At 34.7% G+C, this 19,836-nt stretch overlaps 1 protein-coding gene across 1 annotated transcript in view; it reads right to left on the bottom strand.

The window, feature by feature from the left end:
* LOC117328895 (gamma-aminobutyric acid type B receptor subunit 2-like) overlaps nucleotides 1-19,836 on the bottom strand; it is a 59,020-nt gene that overhangs the window by 10,421 nt on the left and 28,763 nt on the right. Inside the window, exons 2-9 of the mRNA XM_033886498.1 lie at nucleotides 18,587-18,724; nucleotides 13,334-13,504; nucleotides 12,855-12,965; nucleotides 11,836-11,901; nucleotides 8,878-9,069; nucleotides 8,449-8,673; nucleotides 6,946-7,006; nucleotides 4,707-4,796 (exon numbers count right to left, since the gene is read on the bottom strand). Of these exons, the coding sequence (XP_033742389.1) occupies nucleotides 4,707-4,796; nucleotides 6,946-7,006; nucleotides 8,449-8,673; nucleotides 8,878-9,069; nucleotides 11,836-11,901; nucleotides 12,855-12,965; nucleotides 13,334-13,504; nucleotides 18,587-18,724 (1,054 nt within the window). The remainder of the gene's footprint in view (nucleotides 1-4,706; nucleotides 4,797-6,945; nucleotides 7,007-8,448; nucleotides 8,674-8,877; nucleotides 9,070-11,835; nucleotides 11,902-12,854; nucleotides 12,966-13,333; nucleotides 13,505-18,586; nucleotides 18,725-19,836) is intronic.

The following is a 19,836-nucleotide window of genomic DNA, read 5'->3' as shown; positions in this document are numbered from 1 at the left end:
TTATTTCATCTTTGTTTTTCTGTCAGGGGTTGGGTGTTATTTCTATCAGTTTACTCCATTTTTTCCAATCAGTATTAACTTTTTCCAAACTCCTATTTCCTTTATCAATGCAAATATATTTCAGAACACTGTAATTATCCTTGATAATGGATTTCAATGCCGTTACTGATAAGTTTTGCTCTAAACATCTTGATCTATAAATATATTGTTTCATTATAAGTAAAATCAGATTGTCTGTTGCATAATATATGTTTTTGTTGTTAAGCATGCCAAAAATAAAGGTTTGTTTATTAAAAGAAAATGGAATCAATAATGCATCTAACAAAAATTCAAAGTGTTCAAAAAAATTTGTACTTCTCTGCACTCCCAAAATATGTGAGTTATTGTTTCTATTTCTGTTTTACAAAAGAAGCAATATGGCGTATCAGTTAGACCAATTTTGAATAAATATGAATTTGTTGTTAATATGTGCTGGTTTATTCTATATTGTAACCACAGTAATTTTGAGCTTCTAGTAATTCGAAAAGGGGTCAAATATATATATCTCCAAGTTTCTTCATCTATTTCAAATAAGTTGTTCCACTTCCTTTTACCAGTAGGTAGGATTTTATTACTACAAAGAATGCTGTAGAAATCTTTTGACCCTTTCTTGCTTTTTAAGAAAAATTTCTAAATTATTGGGAATAAAGGGATAAGATAAGTTAATATTATCAAATTGTCTGTGCAATAGAAAGTCCCTGACGGAATTAATAATACCCTGGTAAGTTAAAAAATTTGTGTTAACATTGAATTTTGCTGTAAACTCCTGAAAACTGTAAAATGTCAATAGGTGGGGATGTTTCATAAGATCATGAAGTATAACAATACCCTTTTTATACCATCCCTGATAAAATACTACTTTTCTATTTACTTTTAAATCTTTATTAAACCAAATGGGTGTTTTCAGTATTGGGTAAACATACTTACTATTTAATTGTGTTGTTTTTTCTATAAGACAGCTCCAAGACTTAAATACATCTTTCCAAAACAGATTTTTACATCTAGATTCACATTTTTTAATGTATTCTGCTCCACAATTAGCCAAAATGCCTATATCAATATTTTTTGCGAAAATGTATTGCCATTTACTTGACTTAGAGTATAATCTTCTTATCCATGTTAACTTCAAAGCTCTAATAAAAGAATATCAATCCACCATTCTAAGCCCTCCTTCATTATATTCTTTTACAATAATATCTCTTCCTACCTTGTCAACTTTAATGTTCCAAAGAAAATTATAAAGTTCCGAATTTAATTTTTTAATGAAGGATATATCAGGGTTTGGCAATGATATGAATAAGTAGTTGAGTTGTGAAACCAATAACGACTTTATAACTTGTATTTTACCAATAGGTGTAAGAATCCGCTTATTCCAGTTACTCAGGAGTGATTTAAGTTTTACTAGTTTTTTGTCAAAATTCATTCTAACCATTCTATATAAATCTACATTAAACTCAATACCCAATAATGTAAATGTACTTTTCCCCCAATGTAAATTCCATTCTGGACAAAACTTTTCTTCGCTTTATTTTCTACTACCTATCCAAATAACTTCAGTCTTACCCTTGTTTATCTTTAGACCAGATTTTTCAGCATATTTTTTTTAACTCTTTCAATGTTTCTTGTAATGACTTTCTTGACCCATCAAGAATGACTGATGTATCATCAGCGTACTGAGACAATAATATAGGAGTATCTTCAATATCAATTCCCTGAATATTTACATTATTCCTTATCCTAATTCCTAGCACTTCTGCACATAAAATGAATAGGTATGGAGAGACAGGGTCACCTTGACGACAACCTCGTTTAATATTGAAAAATGAAGATAAATGATAGATGAAGATACACTGTGTTTAAGAGCGAAATGGGTCTCCAATTCTTAATATACTGCCTTGGCTTATCTCCCTTTGGTAAACAAGTTATGATCCCCTGTCTTTGTGATTGTGAAAGTTTGTCAATATTAAACCCGTGTTGAATTGATCTGACTACAAAATGCCCTAACTGTTTCCAAAAAGATTTTGAAAACTCTACAGTAAACCCATCTGATCCTGGACTTTTATTATTCTTCATAATTTTAAGAGTTTGAGAAGCCTCCTTGTAAGTAATATTACCCTCTAAACTGTTTGATTCTAAAATATTCAATCCTGGTATATTATCATAATAAAGATATTCATTTAAGTTTACATCATGTAATTCACTATCCTCTGAATACAGTTTTTCATAAAATTGTTTAACTTCATTTAAAATTTCCTCTTGGTTTCTAATTATCTCACCATCATCTTTTTCAATTATAGGTATGATTTTAGTAATAAAGTTCCTATTTTCTAAATTAAAAAAATATCTGGACGGCTTCTCTCCCTCTTCAACCCATTTAACCTTAGATCTTAATATATTTCCCTTGAGCTTATGTTTTCTGATGGACTCTTATTCTCCCTTCACTCTATTTAAATCTTCCAAGTTAACATTATCTTGCTCTTCTAATCCTTTTACTTGCTCTCTAAGGGATTGTTCTTCAATAGCTCTCTGTTTTTTTCTTATAAGATGAATAAGAAATGGTGTTACCCCTAATTTCAAATAAAACAGTTTCTAAAAAAAGCTGATCATTTATTGTAAATTGAATATCTTCATCTGAGACATCTGCTAAATAATTCTTATTATATATTGGTACAGCATACAGGGTTTTAATTTCTACTATATGTTTATTAATTAGTGTCAGATACTCCAAATCGTTTAGCAGTGAATTATTAAACTTCCATAACCCTTTTCCTCTCTTAAATTCGTTAAATACTAAAGTTATATATGGCATGGAATGATCAGATCGATAGCCTGGATCAATATTTGTTTTATGTGTACTAGATATAAGATTTTCGGAAACTATTGTTGATTAGTATAACATGTGTGATATAATTATGTCTACCACAATACACTGTGTTATTCCACTCTCAAGCCATTGTATAAAGAAGGTGGTGCATGGCGGCCCACGGCCGAATCTTATTTTATGCATGATATTATGATAGACTTTTACCAAATACATGTCATTTTAGACACTAAAACGAAAATTGGCAAATGCTGTATACGCAGCGCCACCTAACATGATTTCTGTAAAAAAATGTGTACCCTCCCTTTTAAATTAAATATATTTCTTGTACAAAAGTACTTGATAAATTTCATATTACATTGATAGTCTCATGTGATGTTATATTTTATAAAAACATGTGTGTTTAGCATGAATTTGTATAATAGAAAGTGTAATTACAGCTTTTTTAGCAAAATTTTCAGTTAAAAATTTACCTTCTTGAAATTTTCTTTTATTTGTTAAGTAGATAAAATGTAATAATCGTTGGAGTACTATCAAATTTTGCTTTTAAAAAACATGTTTGCATATTAATCTTAATACACAACCAAAAAAAATCATAAAAAATTACTGGATAACAAAAGAGTTTTGCATACAAAGAAAGGTGATGAAGTAAATTGTATTAAAAAACCAAGGGTTAAAAAGGAGCACCCTGTCTGACACAAGCAGTAAAGTCTGATTGCATTGTTATTTTTGTTGGATTTTTAGCATTTGTCTCTATTTTCAGTACTTTCGGTACTTTGATATGTTGTCCAAAATTGGGGGTGTATGCATTTAACAATAATAAAATCTTGGCATATCCAGTAATTCACCAAATAAAGTTGTTTCATTAAATGTTTATGAATATCCATAGATTATTTCTAACCGGAAATTTTGATAGTACTCCATCAATAACTTTGTGGTATTAGACTTTAAATGAAAAGTTAAAAACAATGATTTTCACAAAGATGACATCAAATTAGGCTGAAATTTAATTTAAGTGTCACGGAGCGTGATGATTCATATACAAAATTAAACCTTAAACAAATGGGGTGAATTTGTTTCACAAATAGGAAATAAAAATATGTTCTATAATAGTTAGTGGTCAAAACATTAGCTTCTTATGCAGTTTTATGGGGAAATAATGAAATCACCAAAAAAAGAATATATACATTGAGGATTGGAAATTAATTCCTCCCACATAATCGGGGATATTATGCTTTTGACAAAAATATGTCTCCGGGAAAAAAATCGCTGTGGGCCGATTTAGCCCTCCTATGCACCACCTCCTTTGCCGACTGTTGGATATATATACATTTGTATATGTTTAATGTCGCTAGTGGAATATGACCTTCTGGTCTTTTGATTGGTCAAGAACTCGAACTTTGACCCGAGCTGCAATTATTATTGACGTCATCAATAATCGAATGACGTCACATTACCGGGTCCCGGCCGTCACCTGTACACCTTATTTGCATACACGAAGTAAGACTTGGCCACATTTCCCTTTGATTCAAGCCGATATCATTGTGGTAGAAACAAGTCACACGACTCGTGATTTTTGGATATCTAATTTATTTACCCGAGTAAGTTATTTTTTTAAACTTACAAAAGACACGAGCTTTAGAGCTTTTAAAAATAACTTACTCGTGTGAAATAAATTCTATATCAAACAACAACTCGTTGTGTAACCTCTATATAATCAGGCATATATAATACAGTAATGTAATTTGTCTTTGATAATTGATACTTTCTCTCTTTGATATACCTTTATACGTATGTAGTGTAAATACTCTTGGTGTATGTAATATTGTCAATACAGGAAACTTACCCATCCAGTGCACATCAACACAGTCAAGGCAATGGAAGTTCAGAATTTCCTTGTCCAACTCGTACATCGCCACTGTCACCATATGACCACCTACATTAGAACAAAAAAAGTTATACCTACAATCATATTACACACTACCCAAATACACCAACTGCACAAAAAAATCAGGAAATTGTACTAAATTGACAAAAATTGATATGTAGGCAAAGGTTTTCCATCATCACACGATTTTCTAGATTTTCCTCAGAAGAAACAGGTAAAGTTGATTAAATACATCTATACATTATTTACTAGCGGTAGAAAAAGGGAGAATTATTGATGTGTATATCACACTACGCGTACATTGTACATGACACTTGACTATATTGTGTCTGTCTATTTCAGAGTTATCATTCAAACACTCACCATTGGTCAATCGATCGATAATCGAGATAGTACAATGTTTTCAGTTGCATTAAACACAATGTGAAGGACATGATTTAGCAAAAAACATAAATCACATATTCAGCTGAATGTTAATCCCATGACGTTTTATATGCATTTCTTAAATGTACATCAATATATAGCATGGCAAAACGCTCACCTAAGTTTTAATTTAGATATGGGCTGCAATGACTGAATATTGCACTCAATGCCTTTTATAACAAATCTAATATTGAAATTCTGTCGTCACTTTTATTTGTCTCCTTCGGTCTGGTCGTCACTAACCTCGGTTTTGTTTGACTACAGCTAGTATCCTTCGGTCTGGTCGTCAGTTACCTTGGTTTTGTTTGACTACAGCTAGTCTCCTTCGGTCTGGTCGTCACTCACCTCGGTTTTGTTTGACTACAGCTAGTCTCCTTCGGTCTGGTCGTCAGTTACCTTGGTTTTGTTTGACTACAGCTAATCTCCTTCGGTCTGGTCGTCACTTACCTCGGTTTTGTTTGACTACAGCTAGTCTCCTTCGGTCTGGCCGTCACTTACCTCGGTTTTGTTTGACTACACCTAGTCTCCTTCAGTCTGGTCGTCACTTACCTTGGTTTTGTTTGACTACAGCTAGTCTCCTTCCGTCTGGTCGTCACTTACCTCGGTTTTGTTTGACTACACCTAGTCTCCTTCCGTCTGGTTGTCACTTACCTCGGTTTTGTTTTACTACAGTTAGTCTTCTTCGATCTGGTCGCCACTTACCTCTGTTTTGTTTGACTACAGCTAGTCTCCTTCGGTCTGGTCGTTACTTACCACGGTTTTGTTTGACTACACCTAGTCTCCTCCGATCTGGTCGTCACTTACCTCGGTTTTGTTTGACTACAGCTAGTCTCCTTCAGTCTGGTCGTCACTTACCTCGGTTTTGTTTGACTACAGCTAGTCTCCTTCAGTCTGGTCGTCAGTTACCTTGGTTTTGTTTGACTACACCTAGTCTCCTTCCGTCTGGTCGTCACTTACCTCGGTTTTGTTTGACTACAGCCAGTCTCCTTCGGTCTGGTCGTCACTTACCTCGGTTTTGTTTGACTACACCTAGTCTCCTTCGGTCTGGTCGTCACTTACCTCGGTTTTGTTTGACTACAGCCAGTCTCCTTCGGTCTGGTCGTCACTTACCTCGGTTTTGTTTGACTACAGCTAGTATCCTTCGGTCTGGTCGTCACTTACCTCGGTTTTGTTTGACTACATCTAGTCTCCTTCAGTCTGGTCGTCACTTACCTCGGTTTTGTTTGACTACATCTAGTCTCCTTCAGATCTGGCCGTCACTTACCTCGGTTTTGTTTGACTACAGCCAGACTCCTTCGGTCTGGTCGTCACTTACCTCGGTTTTGATTGACTACAGCTAATCTCCTTCGGTCTGGTCGTCACTTACCTCGGTTTTGTTTGACTACAGCTGAACTCCTTTAGTCTGGTCGTCACTTACCTCTGTTTTGTTTGACTACATCTAGTCTCCTTCGGTCTGGTCGCCAGTTACCTTGGTTTTGTTTGACTACAGCTAGTCTCCTTCAGTCTGGTCGTCACTTACCTCCGTTTTGTTTGACTACAGCTAATCTCCTTCGGTCTGGTCGTTACTTACCTCGGTTTTGTTTGACTACACCTAGCCTCCTCCTATCTGACCGTCACTTACCTCGGTTTTGTTTGACTACAGCTAGTCTCCTTCGGTCTGGTCGTTACTTACCTCGGTTTTGTTTGACTACACCTAGTCTCCTTCGGTCTGGTCGTCACTTACCTCGGTTTTATTTGACTACAGCTAATCTCCTTCGGTCTGGTCGTCACTTACCTTGGTTTTGTTTGACTACAGCTAGCCCTCTTCGATCAGGTCCTTGGAAAGAGACTGGTCCCTGTACATAAACCAACTTAAACTGAATATGTGTTCATTTATGTATGGTACGAGTCCAGGAAAGATTTCGGAAAGTAATTGATTTGGGACAGAAAAATGTAATAGGAAAAGGAAGAATGTCATTTAAAAAACCAAAAAGGAGAGAATACTGATATGTTTGAGGTGAAACACAAGCGTAATATATACTCAATATCGGTGGAACGAGAGCAAGAACACATTTGTCGAAAACCGTTTTCAATCCGTCAACAATTACATGTGCATGGAAATCGAATAATATGAAGCATTTCAAAAAGCTAATTGTAAAATTGAAATCATCATGATTATCATACATTTGAGAAGGGGATTGAATTATGGTTTACGTAAAATGTAACGATTGAAGCTATAGATTGATGTAGCCAAGTCTGTAAGGACATTTGATTTCAACTTCATGACGGTTTGTATTCTTGTTGATAAAGGACAATGATTGGTCGATATATCCTAGGTGATATTTAATTAGATTTGCTAGATTGTTTCTAACATATCTAATAAGTGGTTTGATACAGTTAGCCTTGTATATTTACATAGGCTTGATTTTGATATTTGATCAACATAACCCTAATGACATGCAAAGGTGCAATATATCCATGGACGTGTTTAATTCAGCGTAATGTTGTGTTATCGCCTTTTAATCTCCTAATATAATCTAATTATTATAACATAATTATCTAGTATTTCCTAAGTTCAGAGACGTCAAAAACCCAAACCCACCTGGTTTCTATGGCCATTACCATGGATAGACAGTAGTAGAATAGTACAGTTCTTATATAGGTTTTGAGAATTTAATAAAAACAGTATGACCTATCGCTTGAATGATAGTAAACTCATTCATAAATTCATAAACTGTACAATTATATTAAAAAAAATATCCCTTTAATAATATTCTGTGTTTTGAAACCGAATCAAAATGGTTGCCGTTTCCAACTTGGTCTTTTCCAACTTGACTGCAACGTAATTTTTGGTGATCCTTGTGCATTAATTTCTTACATTATTGTAAAACAACTTTATCTTAATTGATCAAAAAATGAAAGAACGAATGCCTATTGACAAATACAGAGTTTCTTGCTAAATGACAAAATAAGCTGATAATACTCTTTTCGTTATCATAAATATCTGGCGTGTACATGATAACGCCACTTGAATGAAGTTAAGAGATATGAAAATAGGGAAAATGAAATAAACCTGTGTGATTTAATCGTGCTACATTTAAGATAACATGTCATTTTCTCAGGCGTACACGAAATAATAAGGCAGTCCGATTCCAATATGTAATAACAAAAACAAATAGGCCACTACAGGGGTGTACTTTCTTTCCATATGTATCCACGTATTCTGTTTGAAGATGTTGACATCTAATTAACAAAGATATGCCAGTAATATACTGCGTCGTTTATATAATATACTTACTGATAACCCATCAAAGGTGAGATATTCTAATGTTGCCATCATCTCCGTGACAAGACCACGGGCGTCGTCGTAGGGCACCGTATTAAGTTGGCGGTTAGGGTTCTGTAAAAGTTCCCGGAGCGTCAAGGCAACTGTCCATACTGTGTCATATGCGCTTGTTGCATAGGGACTCATCGGCGTTGTGCCATTCAATGACAGATAGTTTCTTTGGAAATCGTCAAACGTCTACAAGCAATGACATCAGCTAAAGATTTGTGACTTGCAGACATTAAAAAGACAGACTATTTTTTAGAGTAAACATTTTTCGACATTCCGCCAGTAGATATGCAAGGTTTAAATCTGGTGATTATTTACGTTCATTCTAGGAATTGTCATATTTACTAAGTGGAACTCAGCGAGGGATACTGAAGAAATGGTTGAGAGACTTACTATATTCGCTACAGACATTCCCTTTCCATATTTAAATGTATTGAAACTGGCCACTGTAAAATATCCTTCTGCGACAGAACGTAGATCGTCCTGCGAGCAGTCTGTATCGTTCGCCATTGTCCACCATTTCTCTACGAAGTCCCCTATAATCAGCCAAACGTACCGAGCTCCGTACATTTTCAATCGGTATGCCTGTAAATTGTAAAGGTGAATATATAAATATATGAGGATATCTAACAGTGTGTTATGATTATGGGTTATTTACTGGTCAGGAGTTTTTTGGGGTTATTTACTGGTCAGGAGTTTTTTGGGTTATTTACTGGTCAGGAGTTTTTTTGGGGTTATTTACTGGTCAGGAGTGTTTTGGGGTTATTTACTGGTCAGGAGTTTTTTTTGGTTATTTACTGGTCAGGAGTGGAGTGGTATGGGTATATAATAAGTGTCTTCAGTAATACCAAATATATTTCACGAGTATGGCTAATATTTTGATGTTTTTTACTCTTGCTACGCACTCGTGAAAAATAGCAAACTTTTAGCTACAAGAGATACTGTCATAAAACATGACGGAGAGCTATATGCAAATCTTAGTTTTCCCCATCGTCGTTTGTAAGCAGTGTTCTGTCATTAGTGAAAAATATCACTTTTATAGAATGACTAATTTTCGATATTTCACTGGTAAAAATGTAATAAAAATTGTTATGTAACATGTTCATTCTCTGTTTATGAAAACACTGCTATATACAGTGTATACATTTCTATTTTTCCTGTTGACCTCAGAGTTAAATTTGTGAATCAGACATTGAAACATTCAATATCGTCTAATCTTCAATATTTGTTACTTGAAACATTAAATTATTCGCGAGGCCTTGTTTATTCATAAATCACATTATTATTAGTCCATTTCGTAATCATAAAAACTCCAAAACCAGTATTTACATGTAAATCAAATTGATAAAAATATTTCGTCGTCTCACAATTCACACACTATTAAAGGAATCCCTTCCCGGATTTCCCTTCCCTGCATCCTGATGTTAAAATGTATAACACTTAAATCATGTTGTTACTATTCAATTTCGTTGTCTGTAGATTACAGCATGATTGTATCAGTAACTATAAAACGCCCGTCATTAATGAGAGCGTGAGGTATACTAAGTCAGTAGCAACGACGAAGTTTAAGTATGGATGATGAAATTAATATTTTAAAAGATTCCACATAACATACTACAGTTTGATGTGACATGGACCTCTACGATATTTTAAAGTATCCTAGATCAAGACAAAAATGTACTTTACAAACAAAATCAAACGGTCAAACTAAATAAATAACGCTAGATCTTTAGAGAACTCGTCCGCGGTCAATAAAACATCTATAAGGCTATGTTTTGTTAGAGACTTTCATTGGCAGGTCGTGTGATAAAACAGCACGATACCATGTAATAGACAGACGTAACTGTAATTATCTTACAATCAGAGTCGTGATAATCAGACCGAGCTCTCCAACATAGCCCTACTGGTTATACGGTAAACACAAACAGTAATTAACAAAAACAACACGTCTGGAGCTCCATCCTACACAATCTGATTTCAACGGTAATGCAAACTGATTAGTTTCTGATGATCTGCACTTTTATGAAACATGTTTAGAAACATCAATGGTACTGCTCATTGAATGAAATGTATAAGCCACGACGTACACTGTAACTCATTGGAAGGCATATCAATGCTACATTATTTTGTCTGATCAAATTCGCATAACTATTCAATAGAGTTTGCATACTATGTTCGTAGTTTGAATAAAGGGCTGCTATGTCAGGTGAGAATTGGTGTGTTACACAGGATTGATTTAGGAACTCCGAGCGGACACGTATGATTAAGATAAAGGGGCGACCAATGAGCGTCAGCAGTTCGCGAGTACTTCCGGAATCACGTGATTGAACAGACATTTTTATTACAACAATCACATCCAAATAGCGAAGAGAAATTCCAAGCTATTGTACTATAACGCGTGTCAATATTAAAACGTTTACGGTTTGTATCGGCGTTGAAGGGGTTCTTTATCGAAAGATGAATAGTTTCTTGCACTTTAACGTGTACGAATTTTATTTTGTGGCGGCTTTAGAAGCCGTTCAGCGGTTAAATGTTGGGTGTATAATACGGCCGGAATCCTTATAACGCATGCTTTGTCCTGACAGGTTTATATTGAAATACTGTTCACAGTACATACTTTAAAGTGGGCAGTGTGTACTTTCCTGTCTTTCTATACCATTACGTGCAAAGATCATTGGTCAATTCCTCGAACTGAAATCATATCTTTAGATGCTGATCAATGAAGTAACAGGAAGCATAACCATAGGCTTATCATTGTTACTTAGAGTGACACTATTTGTCAATAACTTGAAACATCTTAAAGATCACATTTAGTGTACGATCGAAATGTATGGCGTTGTATACTTTTATCAGATGGAAATTAATAGTGTTGTATATATCAGATGGCAATTAATAGTGTTGTATATATCAGATGGAAGTGAATAGTGTTGTATATATCAGTAGGCAATGAAAAGTGTTGTATATATCAGATGGAAATGAATAGTGTTGTATACTTTTATCAGATGGCAATTATTAATGTTGTAAGTATCAGATGGAAGTGAATAGTGTTGTATATATCATATGGCAATTAATAGTGTTGTATATATCAGATGGAAATGAATAGTGTTGTATATATCAGATGGAAATGAATAGTGTTGTATATATCAGTAGGCAATGAAAAGTGTTGTATATATCAGATTGAAATAAATAGTGTTGTATATATCAAATGGAAATGAATTGTGTTGTATATATCAGAGTACAGATTACCACAAATATTTATACAAACCAAAATAAATGAATCATGTTTTGTCGCATATAAAAATGATAACACATTAAAGAAACAGGAAAACGTCGGGGAGAATAAAAACAAACCTCACACAACACTTGCCTCGCAGCAGGCTCAGAGAACGCACCAATAATAATCCTGGAGTCTGAATCCTGTGGAAAGACGAGACATTACTATCATGCTTTCAACAGTTGTATCTGATTATAATTATTAGATAATATACATTAGGATGTGATCGAAATCAAAAGTATGTTAAGTTTAGTTGTTCTAGAGGGGGACAAGGAATCAGTTCGATAATATGTTCTTATTTCAATGTCGTTCTGTATCAATGTCTGTCATATTCATATATTTACAATATCTACTGTTTTTTACCGACGAACTGTGCGCAAGTCTGTTTATTTCTCAATGACCTAGTGTAGAACGTGACCTAGTTCTCTATGTATGAATATATGTAAATATTAGATGATTTTCGTCCGCGAACCACGTGTCAGTATTTATTAACATATGTAATGCCTTATTGTCATACCAAAAAAACACTTTATTCCATTAATTGCTAACACAGCTGTAAAATTGGTGTGATCACATAATTGAAATACTTGTTGTTATCTTTTAATGTAAAATCTTTTGTGGGTGGAGTTTGTGGTTGTCTATCAACGACCTTTGCATGTGGCTATGTTGTGCAAGGATAAACTTTACGTCAGACTAATTTTGAAAGTGGGTCACGCAAGGTGTATGTGTCTATCCGAATTTTTAAATGTTGTAAATATAAGTATAACATTGTATTTTACTTAGTTTATGTGGTCACCAATCCAGTGCAAAAGTAAGTAAATTGTCCGTAATTTACCTCGTGCTGCACTGAATTTATGATCTTATAAATTTAGCAAAATTAAAGTTAGATATTTGATTAAAGGTTGATAAACACATTTCAATGTACATGTATTCCTGTATCAGACGACCTTTAGTTGACAAGATGTAGTAAATCGTGGTTGTCATTTCTGACAATGATCAGAATAGATCATGTTGGAGTTCAATGTAGTTTAAGTATAGCTCAAGCAGGTCGTGATTATTAGAGACATTTTCACTGACCAATGCTGATTTAACCTACTTTAAGTGATTTCATCTTTGAGGTTATCTCCCCTGCTTTTGTTCCAAAAGACTCCGTGGCCTTCACCGATATGTTGTGCTGCTCTAAGAATGGTGTCAATTCTGCCATTGCCTAAAGGTGACAAAATAAATACAATTTATTGATTTTATATCCATAGCATGTAATTATTTCTAAACGAACATGGCTTCAGTCAATCGTTATATTTCTAATCAAATGTATAGGAGAGGTTGATTTGGACAATATTAAAGCTTAATTTCAGTATCTATTCTTTCGGGTTGAATGCGTCAACTGTTTTCTCTGATATCATATATACAATTCTAGGATTTCATTACTGATAAGTTATTGGATATCCTGCAATAAGCGAAAATATCATGTGAATAATTATTCTGTTATTTTGTATTGTTTAATGTCATATAAAGACCGCGAGGGTCATGGTTCCAAGTTGCACGACCTAGCCGTTCCTACGTAAATAAACTAACCAAATAAAATTCCTCCTTGTTTTCGTAGACAGTTGCTACAGCATTCCACCGGAAGTGTTGTAAGAAGAGCGCCCTTGCCGGATTGTTTGCCGCGTCCGTTGGAGCCAGCCTGAAGAAGGTTTTATATTTCTCCCGTTCACTTAAGGCAGGTGACGTAGATGCATAGGACACCTTCAAAGTACATAGAATGGCTGTTTATTAATGGATCGTATGACGGAAAATAGCGTCTGATTATCATTAGATTCCAGAGTACCATACAGCATATATGTCATTGCTTTACTATGTGAACGAAGCGACACTATCATATTATTCTAGAATTTCGCTTGATACTTATCTATTCTCATTGATATTTCATTAATTGTAGTATCGTAACAGCCCTGACTATATCTAATAAATGTAACACAGTAACGTCATTGACAATATTTCATATTGATAGGGTAAATGAAATGATTACAATGATTGTTGTAACGTTTATGACAGTCAGTTAACTGCGGTATTGTTAACGATAGTCCATACAATGATTGTTGTAACATTAATGACAATACAAGTATCTGTTGTATGTTTGAAGACAGGTAATTAACTGAGATACCATTAAAAGTCATTTATTACACGGTACCATAACAGTACATAAACTTTTGTACCGTTTAAGACAGTATATTAAATGTGTTGAGCCAGTACATTGATTGCGTTACCGTTATCGTTTAAGAAGTACATTTATGACGGTAACGTGCACGACAGTACACTAATTGTTGTATTGCTTAAGACAGTAATTAACTGTGGTATTGTGCAAGAGATTAGACCAACTGTGGTATAATTGAAGACAGTGGCTTTATTATTGCATTATTTAAGATTGCATTTACCAAGTACCATTAAGATTTTTTAAAGTTGCAGCATCGTGTATAATAGAATTTTCTAGGTATGTCCCAGCGAATCTGTTTTAAAAGTAGTTCCCTTTGTTTAGGTTCTGTTTCAAATATGCTTACAATTCTCTTGGCTCGTGTATAATGTAACTAATACTTTTTTCGACGATCTGATGCGGGTCATTTCAGTGTACTGGCTGTGTCAGAACGGATTCGAATACAAATTAGCATCATTTTGCTGATGTTATTAATGTGTTATCCTCCTCAAAAAGTAAACAGAACATGTTCATTCATTGCAGTAATATGTATCCTCTGTCTTTCCGAAGTATGTTAATGACCAGAGGTCCCTAGCTTACATATCCGTTCGAAGGAACCATGACAACTATGTGTCCACACACCATGAATAATTCAATCAGGACAATCCTTTCGACCAGGCAATGAGAAAGACCTTATAATTCGTTTCGCTAATTGACTCGAAAAGGGATGTTTTCTGTCAATGTATGCCTTATTTACATCCTCTGATATTTCTATAAATCATAAAAACTTTGGTTAATGACTATAAACTGGCAAAGTACGACAAGTTCCACTATCTAATACGCTTTCTTTGCCTGAAAGTTAACGTGTAAAATGACACAACATTGGTAATTGTCTTTCATTCATATTGAAAGTCAAACTGTGTGTATGATAGCTGACCAATGTTATGTTTGCTACTCAGATAAGTATTACAGGTGATAATCCTTTGGGTGTCGTTTAAACAATTTGGAGAGAGACGGGATGTAGGTGTGGAGTAGGCCCCCTGGGTTTGCCGTTTCCCTGTATGCCTTTGACATTAGTTATATGAATAATGTGCCTTCCTCCCCTTCTATTTGTCAATAGTTACTTTCTCTCTAGGTTTATCTGGATTTGTCTCCCTTTTTAACTGTTCTCTGTCACCCCTATATTGTGATGATATCTGTCACCTCTATAGTGTAAGATCTATGTCACCCCTCTAGTGTAATGATATCTGTCAATCCCTAGAGTACGACAGATAATACCCACTTGCACAAATACCATGACGTCACGGCAACAATTCAATGACATAACGGCGACAATTCAATGACGTCACGGCAACAATTCAATGACATAACGGCGACAATTCAATGACGTCACGGCAATAATTCAATGACATAACGGCGACAATTCAATCGCATCACGTCAACATTGTGTTGCATTGCAATATATTTTTGCGTAATCACAATAGTCTGATGAGAGAAAATAATCATCCCCTGCCTGAGTGAGAAATCTCCGACCCTCGGGATGATATTCTTCAATGTCTAGACAACCCAGAATATAATTCCTTGTGTTCTATATTTCTCTATGACACCCTCCAAGTAGTGACAATTACAATTAATCTACATTATCTAGTTTAATGTTATATATTTGGTACAATACAGTATCTAATTCATATTTTAACGCTCTTCTATGGAGAGGAGTAATTGGGTTAGTCCGTTAAGTTATACCATTTGAGTACATTTGCACGTTAAACTGGTTATGACATTCCGCAGTTTTTTCCCGTTTTTGATTAATTGGCCATCGCTTATTACTATGAAGTAGTTATATCCTAATATATCGATGCTGGGGCACAAATGTCGTTTTAATGAGGAAAGAGAAATCGAGTCTTCCAGATTCGTGAAGGTGTATAATCTCAATTATTAATCACAACGGAGTTTGAGATGTGATATTTCTTAAATGTACCTTTTTCACATCCGGAATAAATAATTAAGCTAGAACAGAATGAATGATGAAATTTCACGCGAACGTTTAAAGTTTGTTTCATCTAAAATGAAGTATTGCAATCAGCTCGTGGTTGGCGTCAATGTTTGTTAAATTATTTGAAGCTTGTCCCCTGATAAACTAGATTAGTCTTAATATCACGCACTGTAGTTTGCAATTAATCATCTACTTTCTACTTACGTGTGTTTAGGTGGGTTTCAATTGTCGCATAAACAAAGTCTTAATGCAAATTGATGAAAACCATAAGAAAGTTTTATGGTTGAAATCATTGTCACGTGGACTTATTCTTTTTGTTCCGTTTTTGGCTTTATACCTGATGGTTGTTACAACCCAAATTGACGTTTTAAGGGTGTGACTTAACCCGCATTTGACAAAGTTTTACACGACGGATGGCATTAATGAAGCAGAAGTCATTTGGATGGTGGAATAACACAGTGGTAACAAACTTGCCTTTGACCTTATCAACCCGAGCTGGATAACGCGATCGGAAGTGAAAAGGGATAGGGTTCATCTGCGCGACCATGTGTACATACAAATACTTATACATTTTACCATATATAACATTAATATAACTTTAACAATGGCATTATATCATCATGGTGTAACCTGAAATGTATTCAATGCAATTTCGCGCTATGAATATTTGTTAAAATCTGCTATCAGTTGAAATAACAGTTTTAACCTAACGAAACTTCTGTGTTTAGAATACGAAAAAGACAATGTGTAGGAATATGTCGATGCTTCCAATGTACTTCAAACCTCTTACCCACCAATCATGGCTGAACATTTGTCAAATAATTGCCGTAAACACAGATGGATTGAGGTAGTAGGCTACAGTTAAATGCTAATTATCCTACTGATATATCTGCCACACTTGTAAATAAACCGTTCATTATTTACTTCGATTTCATGAAGGCTACATATGCCTATTCTCGTATCAAGATTGTGTGCAAATGCTGAATTACACTAACTGAGTTTTGAAATGATACGATTACTGATGTGGGTTACAATATATCGCTTTATAGGTCCAACGTTCTCCTTTATATGTAAATGATAAATCCAAGGTCTCCTAAGCCCCAAACATTTTGACTGTCGAAGCAATTTGTCAATTTACAAGTAATATCTCTTACATACTCTATGTACCAATTTAATCTGGAACCGTTATTTTGATTATTGCTAATTTCGATAATGGAACTAGATGCATGTGACTGACATCTAAGAAGACTTTAAGGATACACATATATCGATTGCTTAAGAGGAATTATCATTGTCTTTTGTTAACACTAGAGTCACGTCATGTTAGCTAATCCACTCATTGTGCTACTACACAGGGCTTGTAGCTTCTTCAGGTAAATAGGCCATTATCGATATTTTCTTTGAATTGGTTGGCATCTTCGCTAACGCACGAGTAATTCAATCTAATTACTTTTCCAACAATGAATTTATTTCAAACTGTTTAATACCCATATTTAAGATCAGCTCACGCATATTTGTTTGAACATTAAAATCAATGCTTTAATCATTTAGTGTTGGTATTCCTTCTTTATCTTTAATTTACGTTAATGTATTAAAGATAAATATCACGTTACGTTATGTCAACTCTCTCCGTTAACCGTATTTACAGAAGTACGTCGCGTGAAAAGAACACGTTGATGAAATCCTACGATGAAGTTAAGCGAGAAATGCATCGCGCTCCTGGTTGCCTTGCTGCAGTCTGGCTGCCAGGAACATTTAAGGAGTTCGTGGAGCCGGCTGTCCATGCATAATGAAACGATTCCATAGCTGTAAATGAATAATATTGCTACTCAATGATGTGAACTAAACGGGAATTCACCATTGTAGCTTCATTATAAAGCGTTCCGGACGAGATTCAGCATTTTGACGATTACTCTGTTATGTTTTATATGTCCGACTGAATACTCTCTTAAAGCGATCAATGTTTGTAGTGCTAGGACTCTAGCATTAAAATGTTGTTTCGGGTTTAACTGGATAACTGGAAAAATAGATTTGCTATATTGACACGAAATACACAAATACATATATCTTGATACTACCACTTTCAATATACTTAACAAGTACACTTGTAAATGTAGAGTGATGTATTTTATTTAATAAAAGCTCAAACTACTTATTTCTTTGTGTTGTTGTCTCGGAAAATATTTGTGAATGGTAGCGGCCTGTTCGGAATCAATATAAAGTTCAATTCTGTCCTGTATTGCACATCTATCAGTCAACACTAATCCAAACAAGCGCGTGGAGTCAATTTCTCGTGAGCGTAAAGGAGTGGCCAAGAAGTGACTTGTCAGAAAAAGCCCTGTAATAAAACAAGATTTTCCCTTTTCGCAGTTTTTACAGAGAAGAGCAATGGAGAGGAGACGGAAAAGACATAGTTCGTAAGTGTTATATTGCAGGAAGATAAATGTTCCTGGCGTTCCTTTAATAGAAGTCGTGAAAAGCCACCATTGCTTCTGTGGGACCGCATTCTAGTCCACGTGTAAGTGTAAGTATCATATTTTAGAGAAAGTAAGCGTTCATTAAACATTGTATGAGACGATGCATGCATTACATAAGACTAAATAAGAACCAGGTCAATGTGTCTCTTTCTATATAGGTCACTTACAAGAATTAGGTTCCAATAAGGCACAATTTCAGCAAGAGTTTCCGTGACCTCCGAGCATGCGCTGCCAATCACCATGAGTATTCTGGGACGTCTATATATCAGATCATAAAAGGCATCTGTCCCAACTCCGGGATCACACTGCAAATATAAACATGAATAACCTGAAACAACTTATTGTCTAACATGAAAAAACCCCGAGTGTAAAAACCTCACAAATAGCAAAGTCATAACCTTCTATTTCTCTATTGGTATATCAAAATTCTGCTTGTGTATTTTTAAGCAGCGACAACGCAAAAAGCTGCTCGCGGATAATTACAATAATGACATACACAATGTACAAGAATATCATATAGGCGAACAATTGTGTGATAAATTATGGGGGCATTCATTTTCCCCATAATCTGTGTTTTGACGAATGTGTTTGTGCTGCGTGTGAATTGTTAAGAATTGTCTTTTACCAATTTTTTCGTGAAGTATAACGAAACTTATACATTTTATCCTACATCATTGATCTGTCTATGTATGTGTTGAAAGCCCAGACAAGGCTGGAATAATACAAACAGTATGATACATATCTATTGTCGTGAGTACCTCACATAAAACACCTCGTCAACAGAGACGTTTCATTATATATACTGCAGGCAGACGTTTCTGAGGAGAGAACGGAATTTTTACTTATATCGTTACGTAGAGTATTTCTTGATTTGTTTATGATAGTATTGTATAGTCCAAGAGAGCATACCGATGTGGATTTTTAAGGAGTTTCATCAGTCACTCAATGTCAATGATCAACAATGGTTATATGGTTAGATTCTGAACGTGATGTCGCCAAACACATCTTACGTAAATGATGTCTGTTTCTCAATTACAGTTAAGTTAATAGTAAAGCCACAGAAATAATAGCTTTCCTGTACCTCAACATCCGCAGACTGTTCACACCGGAATGATATCTCAGACACTGAAGGCAATATAAACTTACTGAAATATTTTAACAGCTTACCAATTTATTCAGGAACACATCTTGAAAGTTTTGTATAAAAATGATGTAATGTTTATTGCTCAGATATATGGATTTGCTAAAAACAAAAGGCTAAAACAAATATCTTTGAAGTAAGATGAATCAAATTATGTAAGAATACCTTTCTGATAACGCATACACAAGCACGTCCATATCATTGATATTTTTAGCAACTACATCTACATGTACATGTATATCTAATTACATCCTCAAATTTTCACCTAATCAAAGT

The sequence above is a fragment of the Pecten maximus genome, chromosome 6 (genome assembly GCF_902652985.1).
Source record: "Pecten maximus chromosome 6, xPecMax1.1, whole genome shotgun sequence".
In the NCBI taxonomy this organism is placed as follows: Eukaryota; Metazoa; Mollusca; class Bivalvia; order Pectinida; family Pectinidae; genus Pecten; species Pecten maximus.
The sequence above is the reverse complement of the archived record's forward strand: the minus strand, read 5'-3'. Positions and strand labels throughout refer to the sequence as shown.